This window comes from Podarcis cretensis (genome assembly GCF_951804945.1).
Source record: "Podarcis cretensis genome assembly, chromosome: 6".
In the NCBI taxonomy this organism is placed as follows: Eukaryota; Metazoa; Chordata; class Lepidosauria; order Squamata; family Lacertidae; genus Podarcis; species Podarcis cretensis.
In genome coordinates this window covers 14,125,684-14,147,018 of record NC_137175.1, presented here as the reverse complement: position 1 = coordinate 14,147,018, position 21,335 = coordinate 14,125,684, and the positions used below count along the sequence as shown (strand labels likewise).

The 21,335-nt window shown below is 42.3% G+C and overlaps 1 protein-coding gene across 5 annotated transcripts in view; it reads left to right on the top strand.

The window, feature by feature from the left end:
• Positions 1–21,335, top strand: part of GNAS (GNAS complex locus) — a 179,131-nt gene that overhangs the window by 128,629 nt on the left and 29,167 nt on the right. For all 5 annotated transcript variants that reach the window (XM_079979689.1, XM_079979688.1, XM_079979690.1 and 2 more), the window contains exon 5: positions 8,297–8,394. In XM_079979689.1, the coding sequence (XP_079835815.1) occupies positions 8,297–8,394 (98 nt within the window). The remainder of the gene's footprint in view (positions 1–8,296; positions 8,395–21,335) is intronic.

The window sequence follows — 21,335 nt, the reverse complement described above, 5'->3', positions numbered from 1 at the left end:
ATTGTGCCAGATGGTGGGGGCATGGGAAGTGTCTTCTATGTTGTGGCACTCATGAAGTGGAACTTCCTCACCTGGGAAAATCCATCTAGCTTTTTTATTGCCTTTTACCACCAGCTGAAAATCTACCTTTAGCCCAAATTTTGCTTCATCTCCTGTCTCTGGGGTATGGCTTTTCAGGTGCAGAGGTAGGATGGAAGTTGGAAGCATAAATATTGTTGTCTAAGTGGCTCGGGGTATTGTATTGTTGCAGCATAATGAGCAGTGAGGAAGAGATTCCTGCAAGGTCCTGCCATATTTACTCAGATGTAATGCACACTTCTTTCTTTTTTCTTTTTCTTTTTGCCAAATTACCTCACACAAATTAGGGTGTACATTAACATTCGAAGGTGCATTACATTCGAGTAAATACTTGAATTTACTGTGTCAATGAGAGTATAGTCCGCCATCCAGCGAGTTAAAACGGCTCTCAAGATGGCGCCAGTCCTCCCCTAGCCCCCTTGAGCTCTCCTTTGCTATGAGCAGCTGGCCGCGACAACTTGGGCAGCTGTTGTGTGACTTGAGTCCCCCGAGAGCGGGCGAGGGAGACTGGCTGGCAAGCAGCCACAGGCGGAGTTGCCCTCCCCACCTGCGTGTCGGGGGGGGGGCGTGGCCACCATGGAGAAACTGGTGAAGGCCTTTTGAGTCCCTCCACTCTTTCCAGCAGCAACTGGGCCCTGCTGTCGTGGCAGCGGCGGCATCCACCTCACAGACCATGAGCTGTGAAGGGAGGCTGGAGCGGTTGACGGGCGTGGAATGAAAGTGGCTGCAGGGCCAGTGCCAGGGGAGATTCTCTGGTGGGAGTGGTGAAAGCTGAAGCGTGCTTTACTTTTCAGTGTACTCTACTTATTTGAATGTTATGTGCACCCTTTTTTGTAAAATTACTTTGCAAAAATTAGGGTGCGCATTAGATTCGATGGCTCATTAGACTCGATTAAATGCAATATATCATGTTCATAGTTAGTTCATAGCTAGACTAGTTGCCTTACAAGGTCCCTTTCAACTCATGCGACGATCTGTTCAATAAAAGGACATTAAGGTTGGTTTTTGGTGGAGAACAGTGCATAACGGAGAGAAATTATTGTACCTCCATTTAAAAGTGGTAGTAAATACAGTGCTCTGACCTGGCGACCTTTTGGATCAGTATTTTTTCACATTGATAAGATCCTGGTCTTGCATTGTAGACAGAGCTGCACAGTTTTTCATGGGTAGCAGAAGGATATTTTTAGAGTCCTTCTATTAAAAGGTTCTAATATATAGTTGCAGGAATAACCTGCATTGCTGCTGTTACATCATGTGCTCTATTAGAATGTGCCAGTGGATGAACTGATGTTATGACAACAAGAAACCAACATACAAGAGCTAGTCTGGCTTCTTTCTAGGTAACAAGCCTAGTACACGGAATGGCATGGATGGCTTTTTAACCCATCCACTTATAGAGCAAAATTAATGAAATGGGACAGGATCAGAGCCATGTAGAATTGCTTGAAGTTGATCAGAGCCTCGTTTATTTTTTCATTGCCCATCTGTTGCATGTAGTGATTTAGTCCAGGAATATCAAATACGTGTGTGTGTGTGTGTGTGTGTGTTAGTTCATGTTCCTTTATGACCCCCTTTACCCTTTACACGGAGAATTTGTAGTGCTACAACACAATCCTGGATCTGCATGAAATCAGGGTAGGGGAGCAAAAGTGAAGTCAGAGGTCTGAGTAAAGTTGTTGTATGATAAAAGTACTATGGATTACAGTGGTGCCTCGCAAGACGAAATTAATTCGTTCCGCAAGTTTTTTCTTCTTGCGAGTTTTTCGTCTTGCGAAGCACGGTTTCCCATAGGAATGCATTGAAAATCAATCAATGCGTTCCTATGGAGACCGTCCGGGGTCAGAGGGGAAGCGCCAAGCGCCTTCCCCTCTGTCCCCGGACCTGTTTAAAGCAAGGGGCGGTGGGGAGAAGATTGCTTCTCCCCGTTGCCTGCCCCGCAATCTCCGGGGACAGAGGGGAAGGCGCGCGCCTTCCCCTCTGTCCCCGGACCTGTTTTAAAGCAAGGGAAGGGGCAGCGGGGAGAATCGCTTCTCCCCGTTGCTGCCCCTTGGTTCAAAAGGGGTCGGGGGAGAGAGGGGAAGGCGCGCGCGCCTTTCCCTCTGTCCCCTCTTTTGAAGCAAGGGGCGGAGGGGAGAAGATCGCTTCTCCCCGTTGCCGCCCCTTGCTTCAAAAGGGGTCCGGGGAGAGAGGGGAAGGTGCGCACGGAGATTGTGGGGCTGGCAACGGGGAGAAGCGATCTTCTCCCCGCCGCCCCTTGCTTCAAAAGAGGTCCGGGGACAGCGGGGAAGACGCGCTGCGCTTCCCCGCTATCCCCGGAGCTTGCGGGGCAAGCTTCGTTTTGCGAAGCAAGCCCATAGGGAGATGCGTCTTGCGAAGCGGCTAAGAAAACGAAAAACTCCTTTGTCTAGCGAGCTTTTCGTCTTCCGAGGCGTTCGTCTTGCGGGGCACCACTGTATTGAGGGTTCTACATCCTTTATCTCCCTTGTGTTATGCAGCCGAGAAGTGGAAGAGGGAGAAGTTTGAGTACAGCAAGAAGGAACATTGAAATGGGGGAGATTGTAACGGCCCCCATGCCACTAAAGGTTTGCAGGAAGTGGGAGTGGGGGGACAAAATTGTCCCGTTTGAAGTGGCTTTGGGCTTGATATCGCTGTCCCACAGTATGTTGACTTACTGTGCTAGGGCCAATATGCCTGCCTCTTCATGTGGGCTTCTTTGCTTTCTTTGCACCCTCTGCTGGTCATATTTATTTGTTTTTTTCATCTTTGATCTGCAAAGCTTGTAGAATGGAACAGCAGCCAGTATTGCTAGCAGAGCCATTTCTTGAGCTTGGGGAAGCTCTTACAGAAGCTGGGTTTTAAGAAGCATGCTCTCCTCCTACATCACAGTGCTTATTGAACACCAGCAGAGTATGAGGCAGTGTGCAGTATATAGAAATAATGTGCTTGGTGTTTCCATACCAACTGTAGTAAACCTCTACAAAGATAAATGAAATACTTGGGGCCAGCCAGCTTACACAGAGATCTCTGAGCAGGAATACGCTTCTGGGTAGCAGTAGCAGCTACTGACTCTTCACCATTTTCTACCGCCAGCTGGAGAGCCCCATTACAGCCTTCTTGAACACAACCTCCAATATTGCTAGAACCTCACTCTCCCAGGCCTGCTTGACTTCAGCAGACTGGGCAAACATCGAAGTTTCTGTGACGTACTCCTCCTCTCTTATCTGCTGAAGAACCCAGGCACTGATGAGGACAGTGAACAGTTGAGAAGGCTGGAACAGATTCTGGAGCTAGTTATATCAGTTGCTGCTTCTTCAGCCTCTCAAAGGCCTTTGTATATGCAGGGGCTTGTTCATAAGCTCCCTGTGTTAACTAAACCTTGGTCAAACTAAAATCCAGAAATTGCTGACTTTGGGTAGTGAGCTAGCTGCTTAGCTTTGTAAAATCCCTATTTTGTGTTAGCCGAAGTTATTTCATTTTTCTTGGCAGTTCACTTGAGAAGTATTGTCAGTGTCTCAAATGCAAGTCTTTTCCTCCGATTTCCTTTTGAAGCCTTTATTGTTACCAGTAGTAACTCTCGGAAATCTGAAACGCTGCATTTTCTTTTCCTTTGCAACTTTGCACTGGTTCTTTTTAGCAATAAAGCAAATGTAAAAAGTGCAAAAGCTGACGTTGATCAGTTAGTGCCATGCTCCTGCTTAATCCTCTCTTCGGCTGGTATGTGTTGTGGCTGCAGGAAGAGTAGAGGTGCTGCAAGTCAAGTTCAAGGTGTTAGTAATAACGTATAATGCTCTAGACAGCTGAGGACCTTCTCCTGCAAGTTCCAGAGATGTTAGAAGCTCACTCTGCAGTAACTCAGAGCAGTGCTTTTAGTGTGGCTGCCCATGTTCTGTAGAATAGCATTCCTATCGAGATATAGCAGGCACCCACTATTTTTTACTTTCCAGAAACAATTGAAGGCGTTTTTATTGCAACAGCCTTTCCCACTCTTTGCCATGATTTTCACAGAATCATACAATCATAGGGTTAGAAGGGATCCAAGGGTCATCTAGTCCAACCCCCCACAATGCAGAAATATCAGCTAAGGCATCGTTTTGTACCATTTCAGTTTTATTTTAAAAGGTTTTGCGGACGGTTTTGTGTCTTTAATTGTTTTTATCACACATCGCTTTAAGACAGTTACCGTATTTTTCGCCCTATAGGACGCACCGGCCCATAGGAAACACCTAGATTTCGGGGGGGAATTATTTCTCCCCCCGCCCCAGGCGCGGGGCTGGGGCGGGGGAAGCCCCAGAACGAGAGCCAGAGCGATAACGAAGCTGCGGACAGCTTCAGCATCGCTCTGGGGCTGGGGGAGGGGGAAGCCCTCTGCCAGCCTCCAAACCACGTCTGGAGACAGCGGGATGGCGCGCTGCTTGTGGGGCTGGCGGTGGGGCTCTCCTGAAGCCTGCATTTGCCCCATAGGACGCACACACATTTCCCCTTCATTTTTGGAGGGGAAAAAGTGCGTCCTATAGGGCAAAAAATACGGTATATAGAAGGCAATTAATAAACGGATGATAATAATGTAAAGCCACAACTTTATAGAGGGCAGGGGCCAATCCAAACTGTGTGTTTAAATTAGTGTGGAAGTGGAGTGTGATCTCGGTGAAACATTCCCTGCTCAAACTACAGTTAACGTTGCTCATTTCTCAGTTATTTGCTGATAGCCCACTAATCTAAAAGTTAGTATTGATTGTGGGTCCTGGTTTTGCTTTCTCAGTTAAGAAGTTCAAGCAGTGTGTGGACTTGGATTCTTTTTCCATCCCACGTGGAAAGTTAATAACCCTATTAAAAAGATAGTGTAAGTAGGGTGTAGTTCAGGTTAGTTATAAGGTAACATCAAGCAAAGTCAAGTTCTCATGGTTCATACATTTTGCTGTGAACCTCAAACTTGCAGCTCTCATTCTCAGTCAATTAAATGAATCATTCCCCAGTAGAGTGTACTGGTCAAAGTAAAACTGTTGCTACAGTGCATGGGATTTCCTAGTCTTCCTCCTTATTCCCTCCCTTTCTTTTCTTTGCCACTTGTGGGTAGAAACGGCTCAAGGTAGAACATTGCAGCACTTTCCCCATGCCATGCATAATTTTATGAACTTCTACCATGTCACCTCTTACTCGCCTTTTCTCTAAAGTAGAAAGTCCCAAAGACGGCAAACTTTCTCCATAGGGGTCTTGTGTCATCTAGTCAGTCATTTCGGTTGCCCTTTTCTGAGCCTTTTCCATTTCTAATGAGTCAACCAGAACTGTGCACAGTATTCCATATGTGATTGCCATGTAGATTTATATAATGGCATTATGATACCTGCAGTATAATTTTCAGTTCCTTTCCTAATGATCCCTATTATGGAATTTGTCTTTTTCACAGCTGGGTCAACAGCTTCATCAAACTATCTTCTTTGACCCCCAGGTCTCATTCTTGGTCCATCACCATAAATCTAGGCCCCATAAGTGTATATATGTAAAATGAAGAATTTTTGCCCCAATGTGCATCGCTTTCTTACATTGAATTGCATTTTTCATTTTATTGCCCATTCACTCAGTTTGGAGAGGTCCTCTTGGAGCTCTTCGCAGTCCTTTGGTTTTAATAACCCTGAACTATTTAGTATCATCAGCAAATATGTCACCTCACTGCTCACTTGTAGTAATAATAATAATAAAATATTTATTTATTTATTTATTTATTTATTTATACATACATACATACATACATACATACACACATACATACATACATACATACATACCCCACCCATCTGACTGGATTTCTCCAGCCACTCTGGGTGGCTGCCAACTGAATATTAAAAACACAACATAAGCATTAAAAACTTCCCTACACAGGGCTGCCTTCAGATATCAAGTTAAAAAGCATAGGTCCCAATACCAGTCCTCGGAGGACTCCACCATTTGGGGAAATGTCCATTTATTCCCACTCTTTGTTTCTGCAACTTAAACAATTTGTGATCCACAAGACCTCCCCTCTAAGCTTACTTAGGAGCTTTTCGTGAGATACGACTAAAGCTTTTTGAAAGTTCAACTGCATGTTCAAGTAGGCACTTGGTAGTGTTAAAACAGATACAACACTAAAGGGAGGTTAAAGATCAGCAAAAGTACGTTTTCCCTGGGCCATCCAGAGAATATAACAAATTCTAAATAGAGGACTGCTGTTGTTGCAGAGATAAAAAATTCGGTTCCTCAAATCCTTTTCTAAGTTGGTTATGGACTGTGAGATGTTCGAAACATCATGCAACTGTTCTGTGTTTTTCTTCAGTTCATTTCCAGAGATCTCTCATGTATTTGGAACCTGAAAATCCAGTACATCCGTATTCACCAACTCAGATGGATTCCAAAACAAGTCAACACAAGTGATTCGTACTAAGCTCTTTAGAAATCTCTTAAGTAGTTTGACAGTTTCCAAAATACTTTTTGTGTAAGATCTCCCAAGGTCTCTCCTTTGTGTAATTCTCCCAAGTGATTGGTCAAGCCCAGTTATTTAATGTTCTGTTCTATATTTGGACAATGTATAACCCATAAATACTGAAAAGATTAGCTACTCATTAACTTTTGGTGAGCTCAAAATTATATTTGGTCCTGACAAAAGTTGGTTCTTTACTTCATTTGAACACATAACAAAAGTTTATCTGAATAAGGAGAAGAAAGAGCTAGTCAGGCTTAGCTTGCGCAATCATGCAGAGTTACAGCATAATTCAAAACCTGAACCTGAATGAAAATTCTTTAGAATGTTAACATTGACATTTTAAAAGATTGAAAAGGTATATTCGATGCATTCTAAGAAATTGGACTTGTTGCATCAGCCTTTTACATGAGTCCGAAGTAGCTACCCAAATCTCAGCGTCAGAGAATGTTCTGTACATTCTGAAGATGAACTGAAAATGCTCAGAAGACATTTTTCTGATTAAAATTTCTCTCACTTCTCTCTTTTTCCCCTACACACACACACGGCCACTTTGCAAGATTTTTAATATGTGGTTTGGGGGCAGGAAAATTGGGCAGATCATTCCACCAAATTTCTCCAGGGAGAGAGAAATTTTCCTTTGGGGGGCAGGGTAGGGTGCAAAATGGTGACCAGGCTCCTGTTGCCACTTGCAGCAACAGCAAAAAACCACAAATCCTTGCGGGGAGGAAGGGGGAGAAAGAAGCACTGTTAATGCTAATGATGAGCACACTCCCAAGAGACAGTTGGAAAATTTGGTGGAATGATCTGCCCAATTTCCCTGCCCCCAAATAGGATGGAGAATGTTGAAAGGCCATTAATGAACAGTTCTAGGTTCTTACAACATCCTGTGACACTGAAGAGAATGAGGCATACTGTGATCATTTGGGGCTGAGCTCTCTCCGCCACTCTGAATGAGTGGCACTTCTGTGACATCTTCATTCCTGTGACCTCCAGCAACATTGCACTATCCCAACTACAGTCGTACCTTGGTTTTCAAACAGAATGCGTTCTGGAAGTCCGTTCGACTTCCAAAATGTTCAGAAACCAAGGCACAGCTTCCAATTGGCTGCAGGAGCTGCACCGGACATTTGGCTTCCGAGGCAAAGTTTGCAAACCGGAACACCTACTTCCAGATTTGCAACATTTTGTTCTGAGTTGTTCATGAACTAAGCTGTTCAAAAACCAAGGCATGACTATATATATCAGTTTATACACAAGTCAAGTGCACCATTCTTCTGTATTATTTTTTAAAATGAAATTCTTCTATTGGGTTTCAATACAGCAAATTATTTGAATAAGGACAGAAAGGCTTTCCTTAAAGCAAATTATAACCATTCTTAGAGAAAAATTATTTCTGCGTCCTTTATAAAAATGTTAGCAACTACGCAAAGTAGTCTATACTTTACATAAGCATTCAGCGTACTGAGTGAAGCACACTTCTACATTGGCGGAAATATGAATGTTCATTCTTTGCTTTCTGAGACATTTGAATGTATTTTAATCCTTTTTGTAATGTGTAGCAGGCTCTGTGTGCTGAACCTAATTAAGTGAAGATTGAGGATATCCGTTAATGCAGCAGCATGTTTGTAGTCAGAAAGCTTCTTAGGACTTCTGCTGTTTTATTTGGTTGTTTGTTCATTAAGTAAAAGCGTGTTGCCTTTTTTTGTTTGCCTCCGGGGGGCCTTGTCCCTGCTGACTTGTTGCTCCCTTTATGTTTGCTTCCAGGAGTTCTATGAACATACAAAAACACTTTGGCAAGATGAAGGTGTGAAAGCCTGCTACGAGAGATCTAATGAATATCAGTTGATCGATTGTGCACAGTAGTAAGTACAACTTCTCTTACAATTTTATTGCAATCTCTTGTAGAAGAAAAGGAAACGTTTCTTGTTTTTAATCATCCGTTTAAAGTATAAGCATAACTTCATTGTGAATTGATGGAGATGATTTGGAAAAAATACCAAAATCTGAGCTGGGACCTCTGTGGTGATGATGATGATGATGATGATGATGATGATGATTGTGATAATGATGGTGGTGGTGGTGATGAAGAAGAAGAATAAAGCAGCTCAAGGAGCAAACACATCCACATTATTATTATTTTTTTTAAAAAAACATTCTAAGACAGGTTAAAAACATCTAAAACAATTAACTGTTAAGAAAATTATTTTATTCGGTGATCTCAGGGTTGCCAGGAACAGTAAACTTCAGGCAAATGTCACATAGTGGGCTTGATAAATAGCCTTCTTTCCCCTTCTGTCCTGTAACATTCTGTTTACTTATTTGGATACTGGTGTGTAGTGTGTCCTTGGAGAGAACACCAGCAATATTGCATGTGGAAAAGCTGAATTTGCAAATGGATTTATTTTGTCTTAGCCTGAAGAAGTTTAAAAAGTGTTCATTTTACATTATCGGCCAGCTGCTGCAAAATATTTTTTTGAGATACTTCTTAGGCCATTCAGAGCTTTGCTGGCATGGAGCTCCTTCAATATTGGATAATACTTGCCCACAGTACCAAGTACAAGAAAGTGGTGCAGAAACTAGTTTCTAAAGGAACTTGTAGCCTTTGCAGGAAGGTTTTTTATTTCCTATTTTACCTTTTTCTTTTATTTTTCTTGGAAACAAGAGGCATGGGACTAAGGGTGATCTTCTTGTGAGTTGGTTGTGGATCAGAATAGGACTACTTGCTGAATTGAAAATGTTTAAAGTAGAACATGCCTTCCGTTCAAAGTTTATATAAAAAATTTCCCTGCTAGGGCAAAAATGTTTTTTATTTTCATGTTACATGGAGCTATACTTTCTGCTCACCATTGTCCTGTACAGTTTCAGTATTTAGTTACTTAGTTACTTCAGTATTTTAGTTACTCTGCTGGCATCATGAGAACCAGAAGCCTAAGGAAGCTTGCAGAAAAGGTGTTTCCTTGACCCCTCCTCCCTCTTCTCTGCAACTCCCCTGAAAAATCTGGAAGGTAGCTCAAAATTGAGCAGAGGCACTTTGTGCAAGCAGAACAGGTTCCCACTCCTTTGGCAGACCCCTGTGCCCCATTCTGTGCTGTCAAGGATGCTTTTTGGACTCTCTGGAGTAGTTTTTCGGGTCATGTGAAGGATTGTGTAAGGAAGGGAACTGGAAAGTCCTCATGCATGAGTTTTCTTCTTCGCACAGTTCTTGGAATCCAATGGCACTACATGGTTATTGGCATTTTGATTGGTTTGGTTTGTTTGTTTGTTTTATTTCATAGGTATTAGTTAATTTATCATTGCCTTAGTGGTGTTCTTAGCAGTTGTATGGGTTGCTGTAATTTGGCATATCTATGTTTTAAATGCATTATACATTTTTATTTTATTTGTAAGTTGCCCAAAGACTTAAAAAAAAAGTGGTAAGAACTGTAATCTAAATCCAGTGTAATTTCATTTCATTTCAGTCTAATTGAAAAGGGTTAGTTTTAACTTGCAAAGTATTGTATATTTGGCTACACTAGGCTGGGAGAGACCGTAGTTCAGTGATAGAACCCTTGCTTGCATGCAGAAGGTCTCTAGTTCAGTCCTTCCAAATAAAAAGATGTGAGAGTGGGTGATATGAAAGGCCTCTGCTTGAGAGCCATCACCAGCCTGCGAGGAGAGCATTGGGTTAGATAAATAAGTAGCTTGACCTGGTATTAGACTGTTTCCCATGTTCCACATACACTACTTTGGTAGTTTTCTATTACAGATCTGTATTCCTGCAGGACATCCTTTGATACACAGATCCCTTTCCCAGAGCTCTTATTTGCTCCGGGGTTTTGAGAATGCTAGAAATGGCAGAAGTCCTTCCAAGCAGTGGAAAATATATGTGCTGTTTCTTAACTCTATACTCCATCACAAAGTGAGAGAGGACTTCACTTTTCTCCCAAGGCTTCTGCATGTTTCATAGGGCCCAAGCAGCAGGAGGGGTTGATGGCTGTTGCTAAAGGCCAGTGTTTGTGAGCCACTGCCGTTTTTTAAAGTATTTTGTTGTCACAATGGTAGAGAAAAAAATGGTTAGCAGTGCATAAAAAATTCAGAGTTTCACTGTACAGTGGTACCTCTGGTTATGAACTTAATTCATTCCGGAGGTCCGTTCTTAAGCTGAAACCATTCTTATCCTGAGGTGTGCTTTCACTAATGGGGCCTCCTGCTGCTCGCAAGCCTCTGGCACACGATTTCCATTCATACCCTGGGGCAAAGTTTGCAACCAGGAGCAGCTACTTCCGGGTTAGCAGAGTTCGTAACCAGAAGTGTTCATAACCAGAGGTACCACTGTACTGTTGCAAATTGTGGCACTGGGAAATAATATGGAATGCTACTTGGCAGAAAAGAGTGCAGTTACTGCTGCTTGACTCTGAGCTTTTGTTTTGAGGTTCATCCTCTGGTCTTGGGTATTCCAGATCTTGCTGCACTGGAAAGTGTGCTTGTGTGTATATGCTTGCAGGGGCATGGCTACAAGCTAGAGAGTTTGTTCAGGTGATGGTTCTTGTGTGTTGTGAGGGCCACCTGCCATCTCCAGGTGTTTTGTTTTTTCAAAAGACTCTGGAGCGTCTCTACCAGTCATTTGATAATGTTGGGCTACATTGCCAAATAGTCTGACTCAAGCAGCTTCTTATGGACCTAGGTCACAAATATGGCTGACATGCTGCATGTTTGAGGAGGTCAATTAGATCCTCTTGTTCTTCCCATCCTGGCAGAAGATGGGGTTTATTCAGGAGCAGACAGAGGTGTCGAGAAGTAACGGTAGGTTGCCTTTCCGAGCCAATCCATTATAAAAGTAGAGCTCCTGCGTACGCTGATGAATGAATACCAAGCAGCTGTTGCTGTGCAGGGATAACCTGATCTTTGCATTCCCTGCTCTTGGCAGTGGAGTTTTTGTTGCTCTCATTTGCACTCCTTTGGCCTGCCAAGATGACAGACCTAGTCCCTGACCCACCATGACCTGTCATAACCCTTGTTCTTTCAGAGACTTTAAAAAGTGCATTAGACCTTGAGCCTCTGCATAAATAAGATGGGGAGTTGGGATTCACTTCCACCTCATCTTTCGATGTGCCTGGTAGCATGCACCTAGATTAACTTGGGAATGTGGCCAGATGATAATTGTGTGTTCGGATTCTAAAATAATAGACCCGAGTTCCACAGGAGAACTTGAAATCCTTTGCATGTTTATTTTTTTTAAAAACATATTTATTAAAGTTTTTTGAATACAAATGCATAAATAATAAACAACATTACTTATATCATAACATAATTTCGTCACTTCTTTGGACTCCCTCACGTCTCCCGCTCACACTTACATCGTTACAAAAAAAATTTCCAAGCAAATTACCCACTTGTTTGCAATCTTATCTCCACTCATTTAAATAAAATCTAGCAATTCTCCAAAAAGTTTGTATTTTCCTTAATCTCACTTATCGTCAAATTCAGATCTAATTCAGTAGTGGGCAATTATTTATGATCTAGCATCCTTCTTAACATTCAACCAAATTACAATATTTTTGTAAATAAATCTTGAATTTCCTCCAGTCTTCCTCAACCCTCTCCTGTCCCAGGTCTACCAGTCATCTCGGCCAGTTGCATATAGTCCATCAGCTGCATCTGCCACTCTTCCAGTGTGGGTAGATCTTGAGTGTGGGTCCAGCTCTTAGCGATGAGTATCCTTGAAATCCTTTGCATGTTTAACTTACAACCAAATCTGTAGTTATAGTGTTGATGTCGTGAGATCAATGTAATGCTCAATCATAAATTCTAGCAAAGTATGTTGGAATACACATGCCTATTCTTTTTCTTCTTTGGCCATCACTCGCATAACACAGGGTCGTAGGTGTGATTATTCCAAAGTGCTTTGCTTGAATTCCTGAGTAAGTCACTGCATTGATCTCACAGCAAAGTCAGTAATAATCAAGTCCTCAGATGATTTTGATAGCATTTTACACGGAGATAAAATAACAAAGTGTTATATCTAAGAAGCTGGCTAATGAGCACACTCAAAGTCTATGTAAGTGAAAAGAAGAACAATTTGATTAGTCAATAAATCATTGAGTCTAAATAGTTGAAAAAAATGTGTTCTTTCTGACATAAGTATCTGAATTTCCATTATGACTTCTCTTTCCCACACCTCTCACTGTATGTAAGTGTGAAGAGTTGTAACTCCTCCATAACCTATTGTAGTGAGCTAGAGTATTAGGAACGGGTACCTGATTTCGCATGTAGCCAAGAACCATAACTTTGACCATACCTTAGTCACGTGACTGCATTGTCCTAAACATGTTTAACACTTTAGGAGGTATTCCGCATGGCAATTTGCTGGCACTCTTCTCTCAGCAATGCACACACAAAGAGAGGCGAAAATAACTTTTTTTTTAAACCTTTGACTTTTTGAAATCCCTTTTTTTCAAGCAGAGGTAGAATTCCAAGACTTACAGTCTCAGTCTAATTTTAATTAAAGCCCTCACTTTGCCATAATGTACACTTTTAAATCTGCTACTGTGCAGAATAACCCTTGTTCGTTTTTGGAAGCTGAGCTGACGACTTGCATTCAGCTTTCCTGTGTTTCCTGCTAACTCATGCAGAAGTGTGCAGCTTGGAGGGAGGGGAAAATGGGTGATTTTCCTTCCCCTTAACTGGCTTACCAAACTGGTTACTTTCACTTTGGCTTTTAGAAGATGTGTGATCTTGACTGGGGAGGGAGATTCATCGGCACAGCTGTCTAGGAGGGCTCTGGGGAGTAGGGCGGGAAGCCACAGCACTACTTGTCTTTTAAATATCCTTTTAGGGAAGCATAAAGAAGAAGAATCTTTTTAGAAGTCGCCTTTGGAGCTTTTAATGTTATCGGCACTACCCAAAATCGGAATAATGCACTTCTTTATATAAGTTGTAACATTATCCATAACCGGTCTAAAGTGGCATAAAACTGGTTTTGTATTCTCTGGGGAGCCGTCCATATAAAAGGGGACTGAGATTGAGGGCCTCATATAAAAGGAGGGGAGATAAAGGGAAAGCCTACTTCTGCTGACAACATGTCCTAATGTAATATACTTATTAAAATGTGTCATTAGAGTAGCATCAAACTTTTGTGATTGTAGTGGTGCAGGCTTGGGTTTAGGGGGATGCAGAGGACCAAACACATGACAGTTCAATAACAGAGTCCTGTGGTGTGCAAGCGTAATGCTGAAATGTGCATATCCTGGCCTTTCGAGACTGTGAGACCTGGCAAAGGATCCCCATTCTCAAACCTCAAGAACACAACAAAACACTTAATCACAGAAAGCTAGTGTTTTATTCTGATGGTGTTCCATGGCTGATTTACTTCATGTCCCTGTGTCTCTCAAATGTCCCTACATTAACACATTCAAAAACTAGTTTCTTCCCTGTGCAATAAGACAGCTCTCCTTTGGGGGGGGGGCTGCATTGTGGGAGGAGTTCCGGGACCTCACAGTGACCCGGTAGTAGGCGGAGGAATGCAACCCACGTCATTAGGACACCCAGTTGCGTTACGCCCCCCGGCTGACCAATCGGGTTAGCCGGGGGCGTGGCCACTTGCCCTTTAAACCACAGCGCGGGCAGCCTCCATTCGTTTCCTTCAGTAGATCTCCCAGCCCACTCACCCTATTTCTTTCATTCCTTGACTAATGTCGGTCACCTGGTTGTTGGGGCTGGGTAAGAATTTTTCCACTTGGCAAATTGGCACCAGCCATTTGGTTTTCACCTACCTAGTAGCAATCGTCACAACTTTGTAAAGTTAAGCATTGGATAAACCTTGTTATGGGAGGGGAGGTTGTTGCCTGCACCTGCCCCTCCACACTAAGGGTATCCCGTTAAAGGGATCCGGGGGTGTGGTTCCTGTCCAAAGCCTGGGCGTGGGGTGGGGCCATGCCACGACCCCATGGGTGACCCTGGGGGAGCTCTTAATTGATGTGTATCATAGGGCTCCCCCTATTGGTGGTTGACCCTTTCGAGACTTCCTGCAGACAGGCAGGAGTCAGGATATAGTCTTGCTTCACCCAGTTGCCTAAGCCAAATGGCTCACATCTGTAACCAATAAAGTTGTGGCCTAATTTATCCCATTAACCCAACATATTCATGTCTGTGTGTTTATTTCTGTGGGAACTGCGGGGCCCGGGGTCTCGCCACGCAAGATTTCTCATCATTTTCCTGGTGATTCTACTTGTTGCCCTCGTTGTTTTTAGTGCAAAGGTTTTCTATGCATGTCTCCCAGTTAACATTTCCTGCATTTCAACCTGGGTGGAAAAGGAAATAAGGCAAGGGAAGCCATTCGCAAGCTGTTTCACACCCCTCCGACTTCAGGAAGGGCTGGAAGTAGTGTGTGAGAGCTTATTCTCATGCTGTTTCCTGCAAGAATGCCTCAACGTGTTGTTGGGTTTTTTTGCTTTCTGCAGTTTCAAGGGAGGAGCTGGTGGCTCAGGAGGCTGGTGGTGTTGGTATAGCAAACTGTACTGCTTGCCTTTTATTGCCAGCAGTCACAGTGGTAACCCAAGAAGTGGCTGAGCAGACACGGAACAAGATCCTGCAGGGCCCTGGTCTCATGAGGCAGAGCGTTCCACCAGGCCGGAGCCAGAGTTGAAAAGGCCCTGGCTCTGGTTGAAGCCAATCTAACTTCCTTAGGGCCTTTTGGGCAAAAGATTTTCAATTGTCTCTTCCATTGAGCAAAGGATTATTCCTCCAGACCCACTCCTTCCAGAAATAATTTAGAAATTAAGCCACATCTGAAACATAGCTTTCAATAAGAAAAGCCTTTCTTCACGTGTGTACTGAAACAAAAAGTGTTAAAATGTCTAAATAACACATCTAGAAAAAAGGCACATTTCTTAAAAATCTTACAAATAAAAATATGTGATTTGACATTGGCCTTCTTACCAGAAGACTGAAAAGCAAATTAATGTATTTCTTTTTAAGTGGTGTGTGTGTTAAGGGGAAGCTGGGAAATTATAGGTGGTATAGTTTATTCGAACGCTGGTTAGCAAACCAGGATATGACCCTCAAGCTCACATCCTCTGTCTGCTCATGGACAACAATTTACTGTTTGTTTTCTTTCCTAGTTTGAAGCAAACTATAGATTGTCAGTTCACACAAACCAGCAGACTGTTTTGCATTTACCCCATAAATCTGGTTCAAAACTGGATTTTTAGCCTTAGATTACAGAGCAAATACAAACAATACAGTTTGTATCTGAAGAAGTGTGCATGCACACGAAAGCTCATACCAAGAACTAACTTAGTTGGTCTTTAAGGTGCTACTGGAAGGAATTTTTTTATTTTGTTTTGACTATGGCAGACCAACACGGCTACCTATCTGTAAACAATACAGTGCAAACCTTCATTCATTCAAAAATACTTACATATTCCAATTTCAGAAAAATATTAAATTAGTTTATAACAAATATATACACAATAAAAACTATAAACACAGATCACTGGCTGTTGCAGCAGAATATATTTTTTCTTGATTGTCTACATAAGCCTGGAGGCATGATAAAGTTTTCAGCAAACACTTTAAAGTTGATACTCAAGGTGCTTGCGGAATCTCTATTGGAAGAGCATTCCACAGGACTAGGCCTGTGACACTGAAGTTTCTATTTCTTCTTGATACCAGATTATACTTATTTATATGAACTATATATATTATAAACTATATATTTATATAAACTATGGTTTGCCTCAAACTGTGAGGAATTGCCACCTCCAAGTGGGAGTATACTAGTCAAAGTAGCATTTAGCACTGGGTTATGGTTTGATATTTTACCTGAATACCTGTTATATTTGGACTTGCAAAACATCCCTCATTAGAGGCTGCTAAGTTTCTAAGCACAGTAGTGAAAGGCAGGAGGGACCAGTTGCCTAGGGAACAGACAAAGGCATTTCCTCATCCTTGTCCATTCAGAGGGAGGGCAATATGAGGGCTTTCTCCACCCTCAGTGATGTTGTTGTGTAGCCAAACCTGTTTCGCTATTTGCACAAATGTATTGTGATTGGCCACTGCTGAGTTTTCCAAACTTGCTGGCATATTGAGTGTAGCACCTTAACAGCATCATCTTTTAAAATTTTAAATAGTTCAGCTGGAATACCATCACTTCCACTGGCCTTGTTATTTGCAGTGCTTTCTAAGGCCCATTTAACTTCACTCTCCAGGATGTCTGGCTCAAGGTCAGCAACCCCACTACCTGGCCAGAGGATTGGAGAAGATCAGTCTACATCCCAATCCCAAAGAAGGGCAGTGCCAAAGAATGCTCCAACTACCGCACAATTTCACTCATTTCACATGCTAGCAAGGTTATGCTTAAAATTCTACAAGGAAGGCTCAAGCAGTATGTGGACCGAGAACTCCCAGAAGTGCAAGCTGGATTTAGAAGAGGCAGAGGAACCAGAGACCAAATTGCAAACATGCGCTGGATTATGGAGAAAGCTAGAGAGTTCCAGAAAGACATCTACTTCTGCTTCATTGACTATGCAAAAGCTTTTGACTGTGTCGACCACAGCAAACTATGGCAAGCTCTTAAAGAAATGGGAGTGCCTGATCACCTCATCTGTCTCCTGAGAAATCTCTATGTGGGACAAGAAGCTACAGTTAGAACTGGATATGGAACAACTGATTGGTTCAAAATTGGGAAAGGAGTACGACAAGGCTGTATATTGTCTCCCTGCTTATTTAACTTATATGCAGAATTCATCATGCGAAAGGCTGGGCTGGATGAATCCGAAGCCGGTATTAAGATTGCCGGAAGAAATATCAACAACCTCAGATATGCAGATGACACAACCTTGATGGCAGAAAGTGAGGAGGAATTAAAGAAGCTTTTATTGAGGGTGAAAGAGGAGAGCGCAAAATATGGTCTGAAGCTCAACATCAAAAAAACGAAGATCATGGCCACTGGTCCCATCACCTCCTGGCAAATAGAAGGAGAAGAAATGGAGGCAGTGAGAGATTTTACTTTCTTGGGCTCCATGATCACTGCAGATGGTGACAGCAGCCACGAAATTAAGAGACGCCTGCTTCTTGGGAGGAAAGCAATGACAAACCTAGACAGCATCTTAAAAAGTAGAGACATCACCTTGCCAACAAAGGTCCGTATAGTAAAAGCTATGGTTTTCCCAGTAGTGATGTATGGAAGCGAGAGCTGGACCATAAAGAAGGCAGATCGCCGAAGAATTGATTCCTTTGAATTATGGTGCTGGAGGAGACTCTTGAGAGTCCCATGGACTGCAAGAAGAACAAACCGATCCATTCTTAAGGAAATCAGCCCTGAGTGCTCACTGGAAGGACAGATTGTGAAGCTGAGGCTCCAATACTTTGGCCACCTCATGAGAAGAGAAGACTCCCTGGAAAAGACCCTGATGTTGTGAAAGATGGAGGGCACAAGGAGAAGGGGACGACAGAGGACGAGATGGTTGGATAGTGTCTTCGAAGCTACAAACATGAGTCTGACCAAACTGCGGGAGGCAGTGGAAGACAGGAGTGCCTGGCGTGCTCTGATCCATGGGGTCACGAAGAGTCGGACACGACTAAACGACTAAACAACAACAACAACAATTGTGATTGGCTGGAATTGCAACGTGGAAACAAAGGGGGCCTGGAGCAGTTCATGCAAACAACATAATAGAAAAATATTTGGAGTTTTGGGGGACATTTGAACCTGCTCTCCCACCCACCTTGACTTCACATAGTGCCATCAGTATTAGAAAAATGGTTTTCTAAAATAGAATGTGTTTTTTTAATATTTTTTTTCAAAGGCAGCAAATAACATAGTAAATATGACACTGTTTTTAGAAATCTGCCGCTTACTCGGCACGGATTCTGAATACTTTGTAATAAAGCCTAGCCTGGTGCTGGGGTTTGATATTTCTGATGCATGATGTTAGCAGGCTTTGCAGGCTGTTGTTAGCTTCTTGTCATTGCGTTGTGCAGGAAAGAGGCCTTGAACAGAAAAAGGAAAGATGTTAGAATAACACAGGCAACTTCCCAAAATACATTTGTAAAATACCTGGTTAAAACACAGAAATGGAAGGGTTCCATATTTGTAAAGGTGGCATGTAGTGGAGAATGCTTTCTTCTCGCAAAAGCCCTTGGCCCAGTAGTGGTTAGCAGTCTCATGCAATAGACACAGATGTGCTTCTGGTGCTTGCGAGATAAAACTTCCCCAGATCTTGGGCAAAGTTTTGTTCTATAAGGAAACCACCAGGCAAGAGTTTTCTTAAATCTACATTTAGATTGTAGGGCTAATAATACAGTTCACTTCCAGTGCCGTTCATGAACTGCAACAATAAAGATTTGTTCTGATTTTGGTGCAAGTATTATTTGTATACGAATGTGGGACGTTCAGACCTTTGGAAGAGTCTGTAGGAAGCAGGGGGTAGACAAGTAAATTGCAATACTGACCAAAACCAAGAAAACCCTAATACTCCTTAACATACTCTAAAAATGATGTTTTCTGTTTAAAAAGCAAACACTTAGTAGAAAGGGAAAATTATTTATTTATGTCTTTATTTATTTATTTTTAAAATGATGCTCTTTCGTCAATGTTCATCACTTTAAAAAATTGCCTAGCCATAGTTTGATAATTTGGAATGTCCCTCAAACTCCTTAGCCCCCTCCCATTTCCAGTCAGCAATTGCTGTGGTTTCCCTTGAAGTCTAAAACTGCTTAACCAATTACCAGAGAGTAGATCTGGAGTCTGAGCTTGATTTTTAGTCTCTCTCTCTCTCTTCAGAGTGGTGGTCAGTGGTCACTAAGATTACACCAGCCCCGACATCATGCTAAGCCATAGTTGGACAAGAGAGTAGAATCTCTGGATAAGAAAGCTGATGAGCAAACAGCTAAAATTGATCAAAACACAGAATGTTTAAATAGATTAACTGGACAAGTATCACAGAACGTACAAGCAATTGGAGAACTGACGGAGGCCACGGCAGAAAATCGGAAATTGGCTGAGGATACTAGCCAAAGACTGGGAAATTTGGAACAAGAGGTAAGACCACTCAGCAAACAAGTAGGTGAACACCAGACCTACCTTTCCATGATAGAACTGCGGAACCGGGAGAGTAACCTTAGGATAAGGTCGATACCAGAAGCGGAAGAAGGCAACTTAGCTGAGTTCCTGACTAAAGAGTTTTCCAAGTTTTGGATTTTAGAGGAAAAGGACTTTAAAATCGTATCAGCCTTCAGGCTTGGAAGACTTGTAAAGAAAGAGAAGCCCAGAGACTGTTTGATAACATTGAGATCAAAGGAGGAAAGGGATAAGATTTTGGGCCTACACTACGGAAAGTCACTGGACATTTCGGATAGAAGAATTGAAATTTACAAGGACATCCCTAAACAACTGTTGGATCTTAGATCTGACTATCTTGAACTGGTCAAATTGTTGAGGAGCAACTCAATTATCTTCAGGTGGGAATTTCCCCAAGGAGTATCTTTCACTTTTAGAGGGAAGAAGGTTAAAATCAGAACATTGGAAGACAGAGATAAATTTTTGTCCGCATACGGAGAGGACCTTCAAAAGGGAATTGAATTACCCTCTGGGCCTGGAGCACCAGCGGTACCTGCACCCTCGGAACCTGAAGATCCAGTGAACAAGACACCACCCCCAGGAAAATAATCAGACTAATTCAGGATGTCTCTGCAACTCTTGAGTTGGAATATAAATGGCTGTAACATCCCGGAAAAAAGGAGGAAAATTTTTCACATATTAAAAAAGGAACAATTGGATATCATTTGCCTACAAGAAACACATGTGACTAGGCTCCACAGAAAAGTGTTAATAAACAAAAGACTTGGCCAGGAATTTATATCTTCGGACAGAGTAAAGAAGAGAGGCGTGGTGACATATGCAAAAGAGAGCCTGTCACCCAAATTCTTATTTAAAGATGAACATGGAAGAATTTTAGCAATTGAGATACAACATCAAGGAGAGAAGATTTTGTTATTAGGAATCTATGCACCAAATGAAGGGAAATCGGAATTTTACAAGAAGTTGCATGAGACAATGCTGGATTATCTGGACTATGACAACATCATTATGATGGGAGATATGAACGGGGTTGTATCAACTAACATGGATAAGTCACAAAGCCAAAATGTTACAAAGGACGGCAGACTACCAAAGACTTTTTTTGAAATGACAGACAATATGGACTTAATTGACATTTGGAGAACGAAGAACCCCTTGGGAAGAGAGGGAACATTTTTCTCTGAAGCCCAGCTGACTTGGACAAGAATCGACCAAATTTGGATAACTAGAGGTCTGGCACCCAAGGTCAGAAAGGTGGAAATCTGCCCAAAGACCTGCTCCGACCATAATGCAACGAAGATGGACATGACACTACTACCAACCGGCTCCTTTAGATGGAAGATGAATGACAATTTGTTTAGAGATCAGGAGATTGTTGAGAAGGCCCCAAAAGCCTTGAAGGACTATTTTGAGATAAACATGAACACTACGGTGGAAAAAAGAACTATCTGGGACGCAAGTAAGGCTGTAATGAGGGGGTTCTTGATACAACAGAATGCTGTAAAGAAAAGGATACAAAATGAGAGGAAAGATAAGATATTGGAGAAAATCAAAGAATTGGAGAAGAAGTTAAGATCAAATCCCAAGTCACAGCCGACCCTGAGAGAAATCAAACTTCATCAAGCACAATATTCTAAATTGATAAACCAGGAAATAGAGTGGAAGATTAAATTAATGAAACAAAAAACTTTTGAATCGGCAAATAAATGTGGGAAACTGCTAGCTTGGCAGTTGAAGAGGAGA